The following is a 20,912-nucleotide window of genomic DNA, read 5'->3' as shown; positions in this document are numbered from 1 at the left end:
CAAATCTGCATACTTACATGTCAATATGGACCAAAATGTCTGAGGAATATTTTCTGAACCTTGCTGAATCTATGCCATGAAGGATTAAGGCAGTTCAAAAGCGGTCCGACCCGGTACTAGTAAGGTGTGCCTAATAAAGTGGCCGGTGAGTGTGTGTGTGTGTATATATATCCCACAGTTCAACCTGCCAAAGTTAAAACTAAATCTACCCACAACTGCACTGAACAAACCCCTTTGCACACAGCAACACTGACAAATAATGTCTCCTTTTACAGTCCCTGCAGATGTAAAACTAACACACGACGAGCCTGGAGCACATAAGGAAATATCCGCATGGAGGAACGCCAGCAGTTCTGAAGAAAAACGCTCCAGGAGAATTCAAACCCTAGAAGAAACATCAGAATCCAACCCAAAGGCAATACACAAGACTTTCCCTAGGTGACTCTCAGCTGCCAAAACAAACAACTGTCTCTGTTCAAAGAAAATTATATCCATTTCATCACTTATATATATATATATATATATATATATATATATATATATATACTAAAAGGACTGTTAGACATCAGCCAGTTCAGACGTTCATAAGGTTATACAGTGTGTTTACGCAGATGAGTTATCTTCAAAGTCAGTCACATCCTCACAATCAAAGAGAAAACTGGAGGAAATGACATTCTCCCAGTCCTAAACAAGACCTTTCAGAGTTTCTCCTCCATGTTTTAGTTTGCTCTGGGTCAGGATAGCCTTTAACTCAAGGTTATGTGAGCAGATTTTCAGCATTTCTGCACAATCACTGCTTGAACTGGAGCGATCAAAAGTCAGTTTCACTGTCTGCGATTGCTGGAATCATTTACAAAATTGCACGGACAGATTCATGAATAATTCCATCTACAGGGAGAGCATGAGGAGAAAAGAGTGTGATTTTGCTAATGTGTAAGAGAAATGTGAGGAATGCTTTTCTACTAGCTAAAACAGGCTTGAATAATTAGCATATTAAGCAACACACCAAAAGATGTTAATGATTACAGACATATTTGAAAACAGAAGTCAAACTTGAAATGTATGAATGAGAAGGATACTAAATATTTCCTTGTCATATAGTTAAAGTCAGAATTATTAGCCCCCCTGTTAATTTTTTCAACACATAATGAAGATTTTTCAACACACTCATCTCTAATAACTGATTTATTTTATCTTTGTCATGATGACAGTAAATAATATTTGACTAGATATTCTTCTAGACACTTCTATATACCTTAAAGTGACATTTAAAGGCCTAACTAGGTTAATTAGGTGAACTAGACAGGTTAGGGTAATTAGGCAAGTTATTGTATAACAATGGTTTGTTCTGTAGATTGAAAAAAATATATAGCTTAAAGCGGCTACTAATATTGACCTTAAAATTGCTTTTAAAAAATTTAAAACTGCTTTTATTCTAGCCAAAATAAAACAAATAAGACTTTCTCCAGAAGAAAAAATATTATCAGACACACTGTGAAAATTTCCTTACTCCGTTTTTATTTTTTTAAATATGTCCCAAATTATGTTTAACAATTCACAGGAGGGCAAATCATTTTGACTTCAACTATATATATATATCTCAAAAAAGCTGTGCAGCAGGATACATTACAATTTTGAGTCAGTGTTTTTTAGGTGATGTATATATATATATATATATATATATATATATATATATATATATATATATATATATATATATATATATATATATATATATATATATATATATATACATCACCTAAGAAACACTGACTCAAAATTGTAATGTATCCTGCTGCACAGCTTTTTTTGAGTTGACTCAACTTAAATCCAGTCAACTGCAGTACTTGGGTTGAGAGTTTGGTCAACTAAAAAAAAAAACTGCATAGCAGGTTGCCTTACAATATTTAATGACATGCTCCCGTGCACTGTATTTTTTACAGTAAATACAAATTGATCAACATATTTGTCTATTTTCTATTATGATTTAACATTAAACAGGATATTTAAAAATGAATGACAGAAAATATATTTATAATGTTAATTATAAACGATTAGCATTATAAATATACAGATTATATTTACAAAATAGAGCAAGAAAATTCTCACAGTATTTACTATAATATTTTTTTTTCTGGAGAAAGTCTTAATTGTTTTATTTCGGCTAGAATGAAAGCAGTTCTTAATTTTTTTGAAACCATTTTAGGGTCAATATTATTATCCCCCTTAAGCAATATATATTTTTAGATAGCTCATTCATTCATTTTCTTGTCCGCTTAGTCCCTTTATTAATCCAGGGTCGCGGAATAAAGCGCCAACTTATCCAGCAAGTTTTTACACAGCGGATGCCCTTCCAGCCGCAACCCATTTCTGGGAAACATCCACACATACATTCACACACACTCTCATACACTACAGACAATTTAGCCTACCCAATTCACTTATACCGCATGTCTTTGGACTGTGGGAAAAACCAGAAAACCCGGAGGAAACCCATGCGAAGGCAGAGAGAACATGCAAACTCCACACAGAAACGCCAACTGAGTTGTACAATGATTTGCATAATTACCCTAACTTTAATCTAATTAACCCAGTTACGCCTTTAAAATGTCACTTTAAGCTGAATACTAGTATCTTGAAAAAATATCTAGTCAAATATTATTTACTGTCATCACGGCAAAGATAAAATAAATCAGTTATTAGAGATGAGTTATTAAAAATATTGTTTAGAAATGTGTTCTCCATTTACAAATCTTCTCAGATTTTTTCTGTTTTCTTAAACAAAAATTTGGAAGAAAAAAAAAATATATATATATATACAGGGGGGATAATAATTCAGGAGGGTTAATAATTCTGACTTCAACTGTAAGTTCCACTGGTCTAAAATAAGGTCATAAATAAGGTCAAATGTGAACACCTGAATTCAGAATCTCATACTCACATCCATTATCTCCTTGTTAGCTTTGGGAGACGTGGCTTCTCTTAAGACCTTGATGGCGACAGGGATCTTCACATTCTCTCCTTCTGGAACCCAAAGGCCCTGCAGCAACACACACACACACACACACACACACACACACACACACACACACACACACACACACACATACACTTGATAAGTCAAAGGAAAAAACACTACGGCCAATTTAGTTTACCCAATTCACCTATAGCGCATGTGTTTGGACTTGTGGGGGAAACTGGAGCACCCGGTGGAAACCCACACCAACACGGGGAGAACATGCAAACTCAATACGGAAATGCAAACTGGCCCAGCCAGAACTCAAACCAGCGACCATCTTGCTGTGAGGTGACAGTGCTAACCACTGAGCCACCGTGCATGAGATTTAACAGCTGATGTTTTCTCAAGATAAAATAGGTCATGTTTATTTATGCAAATCACCAGCTATTTATGAGGATTTCGAGGAATTAGCGAGCCATGAAATGATGAGTCAATAAATGCACACAGTATTGAAACACAGTGTGTGATATTAAGAAACAGGTCAGTACCTTGTGCACAGTGCCGAAAGCCCCGGAGCCCAGCACTTTGATCTTCTTGAACTCCGTCTCTTTGAGGATGCGCAGTAAGGCCTGATTGGGGGCTTCGCCGCTGGGGGTCAGAGGCTCCACAAGCTGTTGAGACAAAAAACAAACATGTAAAACGATTAGGCCCTCTTTACACTTTTCGTTTTAAAATGCATGTTTTGCTAGCCATCCGTCTACACTTCGCCAAAAACCGAGCATTTTGGAAATGCTGGAGAGGCCGTTTTCATTCTAAAACGCTGCTGCTCCGTCTCAGTGTGGATAGAGAAAAACTGAGACATCTGAAAACGGAGGCGGGGCTGCAGACATTCTCCTCTCTGATTGGGGCTTTTCCTCATTATTAAGTAGCCAACACACACTTCAGTCCTGCATCCTCTCCTTGTAAGTTCAGACTTTGTAAGTTTGATATGGAAAACAAACTCCCGAGGACACGACGGGTAAATCAAAGGGAAACGTATAATTTATAACCTTTTTCGCATCATTCTGGATACGTAGCCTACACTGTTTCACTATATCTTAATAATAAAATGAAAACATGATTTAAGGAACTGCTATTTTCATTTTGATATTCACAACTTAACAGACAGCAGAAATGTTGAGGCGTCGTGCTGCATATATGAGCGCCATCTTCACTGTATGCGTATTTATAAGAAAACGGAGCCTATAACAACTGCCTCCTTTCATTTTCATTGAAGATACAAAACACACTCTCTCTTTTGCTAAATATCATTTATAATAATTAATAATGGGCATTATAAAAGTATAACGTACAATAAGTTTATACATTATAGGAAATAAAGGTGAGCGATTAGTCAATATACAGAATGTATGTGGTTACATTAATTATTACCTTATCTTTTAACACGTTACCTGAGAACAGGCAATAGATTCAAAAGACCAAAGTCGGGGAGTATGTCGTTAGATATAGACAACAAGATTAATTAAATATCACGTTTAGCAAATATAGTGAGATTGGATACAGCGGGAGATGCTTGATGAACACTCTGACGAGCACAGCTCTCATCTGGGTAGATATGCTGCAGCGCATGCCAAAGTGTGTGTGTGTGGTCACATGATGCGCATTTCCAGCAGTGTAATGTAGACGGAGAGTTGTTTAGAAATGCTGGGTGAAACGCCAGTGTTGATGCAGATCGTTTTCGTTCTAAAACGCCGTTTTAAAACTAAAATGCACTCATGTAAACAGGGCCTTAGAACACTATTATTAAAATTACAATTTATCCATATCAGGACATAAAATATAAAAATATCTGATCTTTGGCAGGTCTTAAAGGAGATCTATTATGTCTCTTTTTACAAGATGAGTCTCCGATGCCCCTAGAGTGTGTGTGTGTGTGTGTGTGTGTGTGTGTGTGTGTAAAGCTACACCACACAAATCACATTTTATAACTTTTTAAATCTGTCTCTTTTAGGCTTTGATCCAAATTTTGCAGTTTTGGTCACTGTCACTTTAAATTCAAATGAGTTTGTGTACTGTAGGCGGAGCTACAAATGCCTATGGCTGCGTCCGAAACCGCCTACTACTCAGTAGGTACTGCATTTGAATTTAAACGTACTACTCGGCCGTTAGAAAAGTACGTTTGGGATGCATGGGATGCGCACTCCGGAATCTCGCCGGAAGTAGTAAGTCATCCGGGTACTTCTCGCATACTGATTTTCGAATTCTATGAATTCGGACATAATACTCGGCTCGCATACTGATTTTAGCGTAATCTATAGTATGGAAGTATGCGGTTTGCGCATGTGTTTGGACTGTGAGGGAAACCGGAGCACTCGGAGGAAACCCACACCAACACGGGGAGAACATGCAAACTCCACACAGAAATGATAACTGGCCCAGTCGGGACTTGAACAAGTGACCTTCTTGCTGTGGGGCGACAGTGCTAACCACTGAGCCACTGTGTCACCATAAATGAACTAAAGCAAAGTAAACAATGAATATTCATAATCTGAATGTGGTCTGACCTCTCTCTCTTGCAGGAGTCGTCTCAGAGTCCTCTTCCTCCGGATGTGGCGTCTGCGCAGGAGAACGGCCACTCCAAGAGCCAGAATAACAAACGCCAGTAGACCTCCGACAACGCCAGCAGCTATCATCGGCAAACCAGAGCTGCAGGAAGAAACATCTCTCACTGTAAAAAATGCTGGATTCCCAACTTCTTCATCTTGTCCCAAAACAAATGAAATAAGTTAACTTAATAATTTTACTAATTTTAATGGACTGAACATAAAACAATTAAGTTGTCTTAAGACAAACATTAGAATTGTGTTGTTTCACCTCATTTTAAACAAGTAGTTTGAACATTAGCAAAAGTCTTTTTTTAATAAACATCTTTGCTAATATATCATATCTGCATATTTCTGCATTTGTTTCAGCAGAAAAGCACAACATTTTTTCTCTGTTTCTACTCATATAATCCTAGAAATCTATTGTCATGAAGATTTGAGCATGCAGAATCATATTCTAAATATACATTCCAAGTCTGTTTATTAGAATTCCAACAGAAACAAAATGAACAATGTGGAACAGTATCTTTCCAGAACATCACAGTTTGCATTAATATATCGTTTCAGCATCGATATTGCAATGTGAGCATGCGCAATATATCACCATAGTTTTCACCATAGTTTTCTATAACTGCACTTTATAACTTATTCCTGTATCCTGCACTTGCTGCTATTGCACTGCTGGTTAGACCTAAACTGCATTTCGTTGCATTGTACTTGTACATGTGTAATGACAATAAAGTTGAATCTAATCTAATCTAATAGTCACATCGCAAGATATGCAAAAGTCTGAATTATAGTTGACCAGGAGCTACAGGATTGAACTTAATAACTGTATTTATTCTGGATTTAAACAATTAACTATTAAGTTTTTCTACATAGAATTTTCATCTTGTTTCTAGTCCGAATATCAACATTTCAAAGCAAAAACAAGATTTTACTCACCCCACTGGCAGATAATTGTAAACTCTTAATTTTGACTTATTACTTCTGAAGATGAAATCTAAACAATATTTTTAATGATCTAAGATTTTTTTAGATACAGCGGGGGAAATAAGTATTGAACACGTCACCATTTTACTCAGAACACATATTTCTAAAGGTGCTATTGATTTGAAATTTTCACCAGATATTGGTAACAACAGAAGAAATGCATATATGCAAGGAAAATAAATCTAATTAGTTTACCAATTAAGTTATGTGTAATAAAATAAAATGACACAGGAGAAAAGTATTGACCACATGAAGAAAGGAAGGTGTAACAGGGTATGGAAGGCCAAGACAGCAGCTGAAGTCTCTCAGTAGTTCTTCAGCAACCCAGCTGAATGTGATATCAGCTGCTTCAGTCCAACATCTACATTAGCAGGAGGATGAAGGGGAAACCAGGATGGACATTTCAGCAAGAAAATGATCCAAAACAAAGCCAAGGAAACTCTCAGATGCTTTCAGAGAAAGAAAATAAAGCCGTAGAATGGCCCAGCTCATCACCTGACTTGAATCCAATAGAGAATAGCAAAAATGCTTGGATTTATTAGAGGAGACCCACAGAACCATCAAACTTGTGACTTCATTTTCCACATGAGAGTGGTCTTTAAGCTGCCATCACCAAAAAGGCCTTTTATATAAAGTATTAAATAAGTTTTAGTAGTTCATAACTTTCTTGTCATTTCATTGTTATTACAATTACAGATTTTTTTGTTTTGTTTTATTATTATGTTGGTATTGTTTGGGTTTTGACCAAAACCTGGTTCAAATCCATGTCAACAGCCCCTTTAGAAACATTATTTCCAGAAAAAAAAACTTGATGTGTTCAATACTTATTTTCTCCGCTGTATTTGGACTAAAGAAAAGCATTTTTTATTTTGGGATGATTGAATTTCTGTACCTAAATGCTGTTAGTATTCCCAGAAAACCATCAAACTATCTCATGTAACTGTATTTGTATCGCAATACTTATCGAAGAAAAATTAAATATCGCAAAATTAGATTTTCCCGATATCATGCAGCCCCAGATTTGCGTCTTACCTTTTGAAATCTTTGCAGTCCTTTAGATCAGGCCCCGTACATCTGCAAAGAAAAATACACAAACTCCATCATGCGCAACTACATACACAGCCTGATAGCACAGCTTAAATGACACCAATCACAGGACATCGACATGACGTCAGATTGACGTTGTACTCCAACATCGAAGGGACGTGGCATTTTGTTTGGAAATGAAAATCAGGCTGACATCAGAACCCAACATCAGGTCAACGTTAATGTCCAATGTCCAACCTAAAATCAACAACATATCAACGTCTAATGATGTTACAGCTTGACGTTGTGTGGACGTTACCACTATGACGTCTATTAGATGTTGGATTTTGGTTGCCATACCTGACGAATAATTGTCAGTATTTGACGTAAATATGACGTTGGTTTAAGATGTTGGCTCGACATTGGATTTTGGTTACTTTCCAACACAACCTAAAATCAACCAAACATCAACGTCATTTGACATTGTTATTGGACGTCAAAATAACGTTATCTTTAGACACTGACTAGACATTAAATTTTGGTCACCTGACGTCACCTTACTAAATCTACCTAATACTAACGTCTCATAATGTCGTGTGCCTGCTGGGAAGTGTGTGTTTTGTGTATTTTCATTGAATTGAAAGGCTCATATGCGATGTCTGTCTCACCCCTGGGTGCAGTTTTCATGACAGGGCTGGCAAACGTGTGTCACGTCAGCGTATTTCCAGATGAGTGTGTCTTTCTCTCCTGGTACACCTTGCGGGCAGCGATGCACACAGTGCGGTCCGTCTTTATAGTTTGCACACACTGTACATTTGTCGGGTCCCTGGACAAAATGTTGGCAATTATATAGCAACAAACAGCAATTGTACGGTCTTGTAGTTGATGTGAATTTAACGATGTGTCTCCGGGACGGAATACATTGCTTTGAGAGTCAGCATTTTGTATCTGATATCTACAGAAGCAGAACATGTTTGGTTTGAAACTCACAGGGCCGTTGCAGGTCTGGGTTTCATTCATGAGCAGACATTCAGGATCGCATTCCATGCATGTTTTATTGACCTCATATTCACGCGGCTCACTGTAGAGACAGAAAGAAAAACACATTCTGGTCACTATTGCTGAAATCGTCAATTCGACAGCTTAATGCAACCCCGGCTCGTTCTAAAAAACGAACCCCTAGAATAATTTCTGGAGAGCGCCAAATACGTCTCAGGAGGTACGCTTTTTTGCACTTTTTGTTGTTGCGAATACAGCTGAGGCTGCTGTGTGCGCTTTTTCAGATCTCAAATTTCTCTTGTGATAGCCATTCGCATCTGCTGTTTAAGTTCTCACGTAAATCCTGCTGTTGAATGAGTGATTTAGGGTGCTTTCACACCTGTGAATCGATTCAGTTGTTCCGAAACAGAGATCACAATTGTTACATTGTTGCTCTTTGCTCTTGGAGCGGTTCGCTTTCACACTGCAAAGTTTTTAAACGGACCAAAAGAGCTAAAACAAGTCACGTGCGAGTAAACTCTCCTCACATTGGTCAGAGTTTCACGGTTTATTTTGCAGAGTCCTGCTCAGCTGTCAGGAGAGGTGGTGGTTTGGTGGAGTTTAACAAGGTGCGCGCAACATGTCTGAAGAGTGAGGAGAGATGCATTGGGGGGGGGGGGGGGGTGAAAAAGATGCGCGACGTAGCCTATTTGAGGACGGGGAGGGAGACACGAGATTATCGGGAGATCATCACTCGTTTGTGGGCATCCTGAAGACTCACGAAACTTCCCGCCCAACTCATAATTCTCTCTTCATATAGCCATATGCCTATTACATATCCATAAAACACAGTGATATAACCGCGCTCGGATCGTATCGCTTTCTCACTGCAATCGAACCGCTCCAGAGTTCATTTTAATCAAGCCGAGACCACTTCATTCAAGCAATTTCGGAGCGATTGATTTGGCACGGATCCTAGTGCGATTGCTGGTTTCACATATGCCAAATGACAGGTTCCGAAACAAAGGTCTAGGTGTGAAAGCACCCTTACTGTCCTCCTTCCCTAAACCCAACCGATTTAAGAAAATTTAGAAAGGAGGGTGAATAATATTGACTTTAACTGTATACTGTAGGTCAATATAGACTTTCTAGCGAATGAAGCCCCGCCTTCTAGTAAAAGAGCCAATCATTGATTAATATAGACGGAAGATTCTCTTGGGGGAGGGGCTTGGTCACTGTGTTTTTACAACAGTTTCTGTAGCTTCATTTTGGCAAATGCGTTTAATTGAAATATACAACAAAGCGCACTCTAAGGGGCCGATCACACTGAAAACGCTTATGGATAAGAAAAAAAAAAAAAGCAGCGCAGATTGTTTGTTATGTCACTAGGGAACGACTATCAGCTGCATATCATGCGCGAGTGTTGCTGTTGATATTGTTATAATTGTAATATTCAATAATATTGTGATATTCAAGATTTGTAAAGCTCTGGATAACTTGAAACAGCGACCGCTAGCCTCTCCTTCATCTTTAAAAGGCTTTGTAGTCACACAAACGCTGCAGTCACCCTTAACGAAAACCTTGCCTCTGCTTTCACTTGATTAGAGAATTAAAAGGACGGGACTGACGTAACATGCTTTTCCGCTCAGAGTTGACTTTTTTTAACTGCGAGTCTACATCGCGCAATAGCAAAAACGAATAGTGCAGCAGGCGGTTAAAACTTGAGGCACGCAGGGCACATAAGCAGCGCGTAAAACACTCGTGGCTGTTAGTAAGCCATTCAAAAGATGCGCCTCTCAACGCAAAAAGCGTGTTTGGTGTGTAACTGTACGTTCACACCGGAAGCGGCGAGAGCGACCAAGGTTGCTCTGGCCGCCCTGGTGACAACGTTGTCTACCTTCAGCTCCGGCGGCGAGAGCGTCAAAACTCGATACATTGATCTCATAGTTAAAGAAGTCGTTGCAGCGTATCAGTTACATTCCTGCATAAAACATGTTTCTAGCGTGAAAATGTTGCGCACTTCTTATCAAATTCATATAACAATGGAAGATCAAGTTGCGTGTATTGTGGCTTTGCTCTTTTTATCCAATGTGATTATATGTCTGAAATATCCTGAAGCAGCTATACTGTTTTGTACTGTCACGTCACGTAAGATTCCCGCTTTTTAAAGATAAATATATATAACATTAAAGCACATCAGTAACTCACCAGTAACTTATTTAATGCATGTTCCTGTAAGACAACATTGTAAATAATTGGAAATCCGGCGACCGCAATCATCAAACCCTTGGGAACAACTGTTGTCAGAACCAAAGTTCACAGGTCTGTGTTCTCTGAACTCCGATCAAGCGGTGGGCGTCTTCATTCTGATTGCTTGCTTTACCATAAAGTTGACTTGATTTATTAAGTTATAAGATATGCTTATCACCGCCGGCTCTTATTGAAAATGAATGACTTCTGGCAACTTTGACGCTCTCGCCGCTTTCGGTGTGAACGTACGGTAAGTAACGCATTTCAGATTTGCACAAATGTAGACAGCGCCCTCTAGTGGATTAGAAAACATAGAGAAACATATCTGGAACTACATATTTGTTACGATTTGCAAAAATGTAGGCTTAGGCTTGTATTTCTAATGATCCTGCTGCCAAATGCACAGCTAAATGAGCCACTCCTCCAAATATTCTCCCCATTATCCCCCACATCACTTCCTGTCATGTTTCTTGCAACAAAAATATGGTCAGTTTCTATTAAGAGACAATATTTGCCCGTTTCCAGAGACACTTTTTTATCAAAGGACAATTTTTATAAACACTTAACTACCTATCTCTATATTGTATTTTAATAATTTAATACAATTTTTAAAACTGTATGTAAATTAGGTTTTTTTTAAACAACAGAGATGGGCAGAGACAACAGAGACAAGCTGCAAAACCGAGTCAAATAAGCAATTATTGCACCAGATAATAAAATACCAATGCTTATGATTACTTAAAACAATGCATATCAAAACAACTTGTCTGGAGGAAAAGCACATGACAATTCAATTTAATGTGAGGATATGCAGAAATACGGTTATAATTCAACACATGTGTTCAGTGAGAGCAACAAACTCAACAAAACGCCACCAATGACCAATCTAAAGCCTCTGATTGGTCTTTGCATTTATAAGCTCAACAGAAACATGAGTAATTGGTTATAAGCCTATGTTTATTCATGTATTAATTCATCCTATTTTTTTCTAGGTCCAATGAGTAGTTTAATTACAAAAAATGCTATCAGGCTTCATTGTGTTAACAAATTCTACATATTTAACTGCTCTTTTGCACTGAAATGGCACTTTTTATATCTTTTATTTGAATGTAAACATGGATAAAGTGGTATTAGATCTCTCCCTCACCCATTCAGCAGGTTGCAAGAAGCCACGCAGTGTTTTCCGCGGCTGTAATGCTCACAGCCGAAGCACATGGTGGGGCCGGGACCCCAGCAGCCGTCAGCCGTGCACATCTCATTACATGTGCTGTTCTGATTGGCTGTAACACAGATGATAAAACAACATATCAGCACAAGTTACCCGCTCCAGCAATCGATTCAAATATCTGAAACACCGTCCATTACAAATGTAGGCTTGTATTTAAACAAATGGTTCACTCAAGATATGAAAGAATAGAGTTTTTGTGCAAACTGAATGCTGTATTTGGACACATGAATGTACTTGAATTAGTTTTAATTTTGTTTTAAAGTGATATAAATGCAATTAGTTGAATTTAACAGTGTTTGTTTTTGACATATTTAGGGTGCTTTCACACCTGTGGATTGAATCTCTTGTTCTGAAACAGGGATTAAAATTGTTACAATGTTATGTGAAAATTAGTATCTTCTCTCATTTAAAGAAAACATTGGTCACACTTTACAATAAGGTTCGTTAGTTAATGTTAATTAATGCATTTACTAACATGAACAAATAATGAACAATACATTTACTGCTGTATTTGTTCATGTTAGTTAACGTTAGTTCATGAAAATACAGTTGTTCATTGTTAGTTCATGTTAACTCATGGTGCATTAACTAATGTTAACAAGCATGGAGTTGGATGTTAATAATGCATTAGTAAATGTTTAATTATGATTAATAAATGCTGTACATGTGTTGTTCATGATTAGTCCATGTTAGTAAATGCATTAACTAATGAACCGTATTGTAAAGTGTTTTGATTTGCATTTTGTAAAGTTTGTTTTGGATTATCTCAGCTGTATGCGTGGGAGTGACAATGGTCATGAATAATTCACACCTGAAGACACTCCCCCACTAGCTAATGTTCACCCATCAAGGGCATTGTAAAGCAATGTCCAGCTGCAAAAGCTGGCCCAAACTAAATACTTGCTGTATTATGACAGTTTTAAAGTTAATAAGTTATTAAAATATTTCAGTTTTTTTGCACAGCTTAAATAGTATTTGCAGTTCTTTTTTTTTGTTTGCAAATTTCATTTTTTTCCCCGCAAAACTTAATTTTCCCTTTGCAGTTCTTTATTTTTGCTAGCAAAACTAATTTTTATTTCTCAAAAATAATTTTTCGCTTTGCTATTTTTGGAGACTTGCATTTATTCATTTATTTTTTGCTCAATACTTTATTTTTTGTTTGCAAAACTTTCTTTTAATTTTGCAAGTATATATGGCCCTAGATTGACTCCATAAAAAGGTATCAGGTTTGTAGCAAATTCTTTTGTATTCAAAATCTTCTTTGACAGACATTATCCTGCAAATGTATTACCGCAGGTGGCAGCATCCATATTTTCAATCATTTTGACCGACTGTTGTTTGGACTTGAAGAGGCGTTTCCAGTGTTCAGGGCTGCTGTAGCAGAGATTCTTATTCTTAACGATGGACACGTCCCCGTCACTGATCTCCCTCAGAGAACGCATGCCTAAATGAGTGATGGCCGTCTTGGTGACAGCAAAGCTGTACGTTCCTCTGTGGAAACAGAGCAAAACACACTCAACTTTAAATTCAAAACACACTCAACAAAGCGATTCATTTTAGGAGCATCAATCTAGGAAAAATTCACTGCAGCAATAAAAAAGTTTTTTGTTGTGTTGTATCTTAAAAAATCTAGCACACGTGTCGTAATTTGTAAGTCCCTGTATTAACCTGATATTAAGATGCATTTTTTTTTCATTCAATCACATGTAAACAGGGTTATCAGTGCAAAAATAAAATCTGCTTTCTGAACAGTTTTCCATTATCTCTTGTTTTTATAAACTCTTTTGTTCTTATAGACTCTTATATAGTTTGTATAGTTCAATGGCTTGGTAAATACCACGGCAAATTTAGCTTATTCAATTCACCAATAGCGCATGTCTTTGGACTTGTTGGGGAAACCGGAGCACCTGGAGAACATGCAAACTCCACACAGAAATGCCAACTGACCCAGCTGGGACTCAAACCAGTGACCTTCTTGCTGTGAGGCGACAGTGCTAACCACTGAGCCACCTTGACATGTTTTATGTGTTCTATAATACTTAAAAGAGCAATTTTGAGTACTCTTATTCCGGGCTTTACATTAACAACCGCCAACCCACCAAAAGCAGGTAGATTTAAGCTCTAGCGGGTTAGACAGCCACTCCCACTTCGTCTGGCTGAAACTTATTTTTAAATTGCCAGTGCTGGCTCATTGTCACGACAGATTAAACTGTTAGTTTGTGACTGTTTGTCTATATGCGTACAAATGTGATCTTAGAATCGAGAAGCGGCACGACCAGCTTTTTAACCATACTTTGAACAGATTATTAATTGGCATTAACCGTGTGTGCTGCATCATCCTTCCATTATCGGACACAGAATGTTTTTTACCCGCTTTCTTTTGCTTGCTGTTATATTTGTCAATATAGTTTAATAATTATCCTTTACAATAATACTGCTTTAATATGTTGCTGCATGCATAGTTAACTGGTGACCTGGGATCATGAGCCAGAACAGATCACTGTGCATAGTTTTAGATGCGTGAGCATATGTATTTTTTCAATGCAAGCTGTTTTGTTAAATAAAAAGTGTGTGTATACGGCAGCATTTTGCTTATTTTGACACATCATTTAAAATTTGTGGCAAGGAAATGATTAGTATGGTGTGGCCAGAGAAACAAAAGGTAAATCCTTATTGTGTTGAGGCCTGAAAAGTCCCATGAAAGAAAACTAATTGCAATGCAACACTTTTTTATTATTTTTTAGGCATAACCCATTTGGGCGAAGCAGTGGCGCAGTAGGTAGTGCTGTCGCCTCACAGCAAGATTGTCGCTGGGTCGCTGGTTCGAGCCTTGGCTCAGTTGGCGTTTCTGTGTGGAGTTTGCATGTTCTCACTGCGGGTTTCCTCTTGGTGCTCCGGTTTCCCCCACAGTCCAAAGACATGCGGTACAGGTGAATTGGGTAGGCTAAATTGTCCGTAGTCTATGTGTGTGTGCATGTTTCCCAGAGATGGGTTGCGGCTGGAAGGGCATCCGCTGCTTAAAAACTTGCTGGATAAGTTGGTGGTTCATTCCGCTGTGGTGACCCTGCATTAATAAAGGGACTAAGCCGACAAGAAAATGAATGAATGAATGAATAACCCATTTGCTCATGCTCATTGAGTAAGCTCATAAAAAAGCAGTTAAATGAACGAGATGGCAAGTGGAAAAAACACAAATGGTAATTTTAGCATGCCGCAACTCATGCCAAAGACAAATTAAAGCATTTTAAATATATTTTCCCAACAACAAAATTGTGGCTAGTAAAAAAGTTGAGTGGCTAGTAAAGGTGGAAAACTACTAGCCACAGTGGCTGGCGATCAAACAAGTTAAAGTCAAGCCCTGTTATTTATTTATTTATTTATTTATTTTGAAGCTCACTGTGTTTTTGTCCGTCCTCGGATGACCTCAAGGTTTTCGAAGGCACTAAGGGACTGCATGCTCTCCGGCCACAGCTGAATCATCAGGTAACCTTTGAGTCGAGACAAGAGGAAGATCTTTAGAGACGTTTATGAACATGGAACGGCTAAATTTACTGTTTCATTTCAAAACCTGCACAAGATTCTCACCAGTGATTTCTTTGACAGTACTCAATACACTGAGCTTTGCTGGATCCAGTCCTGAAGTGTTAGTATGTGGGTCACTGTTATGTATAAAGAAATAAATATTCTTATAACAAATGATTAACAGATCCCAACAGTCACCAAAGTGAGGAAGACATCAAAAAATTGGCTTAATCATGACTAGTAAAAGATACTGAGCAACTAATATTCAAAAGATACTTGTAGATGGCAGGACACTAAGCATGAACTGATATCAGAAAGTGTAAATGCTCTTCCTCACCCTCTGAATGTGGTGCTGAGGATGGCAACATTGCCGCTGATTTTAGTGCAGTTCTCAAAGGAGTCGATGTTGGTGGCATTGATTGACAGGACATTGGCTAAAGGCCCCATTCCCAACCCATTACACACTGGAAAGAAACACACATATTAACTCCTGTAGTGACGAATTAGATCTGAGGACAATCATACATTCAACATTCGGCTACCTGTAAATCACTCTATTATTGTCATAATATTGGAATTTCTACCTTCGATAGGGTACCCCTTAAAAATATTGATATTCAATACCATTTACTATACTGCACAAATTTCAGTAATCTCATTAAGATAATGCGCGGATCTTATTTTCCGAAAATTACTTGTATGACTGGTTTTGTGGACCAGGGTCACATATACTTGTTTAGATTTTTGCTTTTTGATTTTTTTGTCTTGTTTTTTGTTTTGTTTTTTCCTTTTTTCTTTTTTTGTTTGTTTAATTTTGTTCGTTTTTTGTCAGTTGTGTTTGATTTCCGTCTGTTTTTCTTTTTTCTTTTTTTTTTTCTTTTTTTTTTGTTTCAATTTATTAATTTTTGGTCCGTTTGTTTGATTTCCGTCTGTTTTTTTGTTTTGTTTTTCATTTCTTTTTTGTTTGTTCCATTTTATTTGTTTTTTGTCCGTTTGTTTGATCTCCGTCTGTTTTTATTTGTTTTGTTTTGTTTTGTTTTTTGGTTTCTTCTTTGTTTCATTTTATTAGTTTTTTTTATCCATTTTGTTTGTTTTCTATTTGTGTTTTGTTGCTTTTTATTTGTGTGTTTTTTGCTTGTGTTTTGTCTTGTTTTGTTTGTTTTTGCTTGTGTTTCTTTTAGTTTGTTTGTGTTTGCTTTTGCTTGTTTCAGTTAGTTTGTTTTTGTTTTCTTTCTTTGTTTTTAGCTTGTGTTTAGTTTTTTATGTTTAATTTGTTTTTCACTTTTTTTGTTTGTTTTGTTTCATTTTGTTTGTTTTTCCTTGTGTTACATTTTGTTTAGCTTGTTTGTTTTTTTTACTTGTGCTGGTGCTTTACATATTAACTCCAGCTCTGTTGTGAAGAATTAGCCATGAAATAACTCATACATTTAACAGTTCCACTACCTGTAAAACACTGAACACTCTAGCGTTGTCACGATCCTGGAATTTCTAATTTTGATACAATACCTTTAAAAATATCGATAATCAATGCCATTTTGATTCTTTACGAATCTCATTTTTCTGAAAATGTCCGTCATATATTCTTGTTCTTATTCTTGCTTTTAGATTTTTTGTTTTGTTTTTGATTGTTTCATTTCTTTTTTTATTTTTCGCATGTGTTTTGTTTTGTTTGTATTTAATTTAATTAGCATTTTGTTTTGTTTCATTTGTTTTTTTTATTTCATTTATTTTTTTTGCTTGTGTTTCGTTTTGTTTAAAGTGTAAACCACTGAACACTCTAGTGTTGTCACAATAATAAAATTTCTAACTTTGGTATGATACCATGAAAAAATATCAATATTCGATCCTTTTTTGGATACCACGAGGAAAAAGTTCCACAACATTAAAAGTAAAAAATTGTAGATTTTTTTAAAAAACATTTTAAAATTTTTTCCAATCTTATGCTATTTTCTAATAAAAACAAAAGTCATTCATTCATAAATTTTCTTTTCAGCTTAGTCCCTTTATTAATCTGTGGTCGCCACAGCGGAATGAACCGCCAACTCATCCAGTACGTTTTTACGCAGCGAATGCCCTTCCAGCCGCAACCCATCTCTGGGAAACATCCATACACACTAACTCACACTCATACATTACGGACAAAAGTGTTATCCTAATTTTAACTGCTCGCTGAAACATCTTTAGGGTAAATGTTTAGCACAACAGTTCCTACATCAATGTTTTCGACATATTTTTTTTTCTTGTCAGCTAAAACTCCAATTACTCTCAGGGAGATTACCTACATTCATTTTATAGGGAGATTTAAAAGGCAAAAACACATTAATCAATACTGTCGATACTAACAACAGCAAAATTGAAACGTTTTAATATTTAAGTATCACTATGTATCAAAACACTTTCATTTCTGACAGCACTCGAACATACTTAATTGAATTTGTACTCTGAATGACCTTAAAGGAATGTTCCATCTTTATTAGGATATAGGCTTGTTTTACAAGTCTGCTTATTAACCAAAATGGCCAGCAATACTGTACATTTCACTGCATCTTTTTACAATGTAGGTAACAGCGCTGTGTAATATTATTGCAAAGACACTTGATTATGACACCCAAAGAAGAGTTTCTATGCTATAGTTCTATATAGTTTCTATATAGAACTATAGCATAGCACTAATTTTAGGCATTTTATTATTTCATCAGGATACATGTGAATATTGATTTAATTTAGTAATACAAATAAAGAGTAGAAGTATTGTTATACTAGAGTATATACAGAAATCAGAGAGTGAAGTTCAATACCTTTTAAGACCCTTTTAAGACTCTTTCCATACATTTGAAGACCTTATAACCACTTTTCAAACGGAAACACTGGCGAGATTTTAACTTACAGTATATTTACTAAATATTAATGCAAGAAACTAATCCCAAACTAAAACATTATTCATATACTGAATAACAATCTATCAAATCTAGCTAATTCAGCGGGTTTGTGCATATAGAACTGCAGAAATTATGGTGGTGTCTTGGTTACTGGGGTAAACAAAGCAGCAAGATGTCAAATCTAGCAGGATTTCACTGATTTCATAAACAACACTGCATGCTGATATTCGCAGATTTAATTCAGGTGAATTTTACCATATCCTGCATAATCAAAAATAATATTAAATTGAATGCTTTGCAAAATAGCATTTAAGACTTTTTAATACTTCTTAAGGGCCTTAAATTTCTACACCCTGATTTATGGACTTTCAATACTTTTTTAGACCCAGCGGACACCCTGTATACCACTAAAACAACTAAAAGCAATCGCATTACGTTTGTCAAACTAGAAATGAAACAAAAATCAGTCTGAGTTGTACCTTTTGGACACAGGCCTTCACACCTCTTACATTTGCGAACTCCACCCTCATCCACTTCATAGGTGCCAGGGCTGCATGTTCTCACACAGGCCCCGTGATCCGTCACCACATAGTTGTCTGAGGAAAAAAACAGACAAAAAAACACCATTAACCACAACCAGTCAAAGCTAAATAACTGGTGCTTGTGTCTAATCTTCAGGTCATGGAGAAACGTTATTCAGAAACCAGAGTTGAGCAACAGATCAACAGATGCAGACTCGCTCTCTTTAGCTGGACAGAGTCATTTATATTTTAACCCCATTTCCCTGAAAGATTAATCTCCAGAATCCACGAGCTGCTGGAACACAGAGTTTCTGCAGGTCTTACTAGGTCAGTCTTAAGACTAAAAAAAAAAGAAATATTCACTTCTTTGGGGGAAATAGATTTATTTTACAGCATTTCTAGAGGTAAACAGTTGAGCTTTACTATTTTCAATCAATTCAGGCAATCTGTACTTTTAGCTTAGCTTAGCATAGATCATTGAATCAGATTAGACCATTAGCATCTTGCTCAAAAAGAGAAATGTAAAAGGCAAAAATCGTGAACCGAATAGTGCCGAAGCGGGGATGGCGGGTTTGGGCTGGGGAGATCCCGGAGCTAGGTGGTGGGTTTGTTTCGCGAACGAAAGAAAAGGGCGCGAGGCCTTGTTAGCCCTTGGAATCATCCTAGCTTTGCCTCCCTTAGCAGCGACCCTCTGAATGACATTAAAGGAACATTATCTACTTAGAAATAGGCTCATAATACAAGTCTGCTAGAGGTAAACTGCTTGCATTTTACCATCTTTCAATCCATTCAGCCAATCAACTGATTTAGCTTAGCTTAGCATAGATCATTGAATCAGATTAGACCATTAGCATCTTGCTCAAAAAGATATATTTTAAAGGCAAAAACACATAAATCAACACCATCAATATTAACCAACATCAAAGTCGTATCGTTTTAAATATTTCAGTATCGATATGTATGGAAATATCAATATTTTTGACAACACTTAACACACTTGATTGAATTTGAACTCTGAATGACCTTAAAAGAACAGTATCTATTCGGAAATAGGCTCGTATTACAAATCTGCTAGAGGTAAACAGTTGAGTTTTACTATTTTGCAGTCGATTCAGCCAATCTCTGTGTCTGGTGGGAGTATTTTTAGCTTAGCTTAGCATAGATCATTGAATTGAATTGGACCATTAGCATATTTAAAAAGCAAAAACACATAAATCAATACAATCGATACTAACCAACAGCAAAATCGTATCATTTCAAATATTTCAGAATCGATATGTATCGAAATATCAATATTTTTGACTACACCTAACACACTTGATTGAAGTTGGCAGGGGGTATTAGGGGCCTCCTAATTGTAACTCCTGGGGTCCCTAAAGTGCTTGGGCCCTTAGAATCGTACTATCCCATTACCTTCAATAATTTTCCTATTTAAAGCCCGACTCTTCTGTGGTTACATCGTGTACTAAGACCAACAGAAAATGAAAAAGATTCTTTAAAATGAAATAAAAGTTTACTTTAACTTTGAAAAAAGTTCAATCAATGTTTGACTCAAATTAAAATAATTCACATATTAAGTTGTATTTATGCATTGATATTTATTGGCATTCTAAATAATTAATTGAGTCAATTAATTCAATTACTATTAAATAATTTAATAATAATTAACAACTAGCAATTGTACAAATAATTTTAATGAAGCAATTAGTAATTAATTACTTACCCAACACAACACTAAAAACAACAACATAGTTATTTATTTTATTTGTTCCAGCAAATGAAATTTTTGATGACATTTTAATTTAAGGTGACGTAGTTACAGTCTAACTATTCATTTAACTACTGAGTAACATTAATCAATGACATGTACTTACTATATGGTTGGGTTTAGAATCTGGTTAAATTTTAGAGTTAATTATAGTAAATGTATGAAACGTGTATCTACGTCACCTT

General features: G+C 36.5%; 1 protein-coding gene across 1 annotated transcript in view; it reads right to left on the bottom strand.

The window, feature by feature from the left end:
• The window catches only part of egfra (epidermal growth factor receptor a (erythroblastic leukemia viral (v-erb-b) oncogene homolog, avian)), a 124,260-nt gene that overhangs the window by 19,648 nt on the left and 83,700 nt on the right, over nt 1–20,912 (bottom strand). The window contains 12 exon segments of the mRNA NM_194424.1: nt 2,942–3,040; nt 3,508–3,630; nt 5,524–5,665; nt 7,588–7,629; nt 8,250–8,407; nt 8,572–8,662; nt 11,957–12,089; nt 13,329–13,528; nt 15,435–15,525; nt 15,623–15,696; nt 15,897–16,023; nt 18,918–19,034. Coding sequence (NP_919405.1) covers nt 2,942–3,040; nt 3,508–3,630; nt 5,524–5,665; nt 7,588–7,629; nt 8,250–8,407; nt 8,572–8,662; nt 11,957–12,089; nt 13,329–13,528; nt 15,435–15,525; nt 15,623–15,696; nt 15,897–16,023; nt 18,918–19,034 — 1,397 coding nt within the window.

The sequence above is a fragment of the Danio rerio genome, chromosome 2, assembly GCF_049306965.1.
Source record: "Danio rerio strain Tuebingen ecotype United States chromosome 2, GRCz12tu, whole genome shotgun sequence".
In the NCBI taxonomy this organism is placed as follows: domain Eukaryota; kingdom Metazoa; phylum Chordata; class Actinopteri; order Cypriniformes; family Danionidae; genus Danio; species Danio rerio.
Note: the sequence above shows the minus strand (reverse complement) of the source record. Positions and strands in the feature narration are given on the sequence as shown.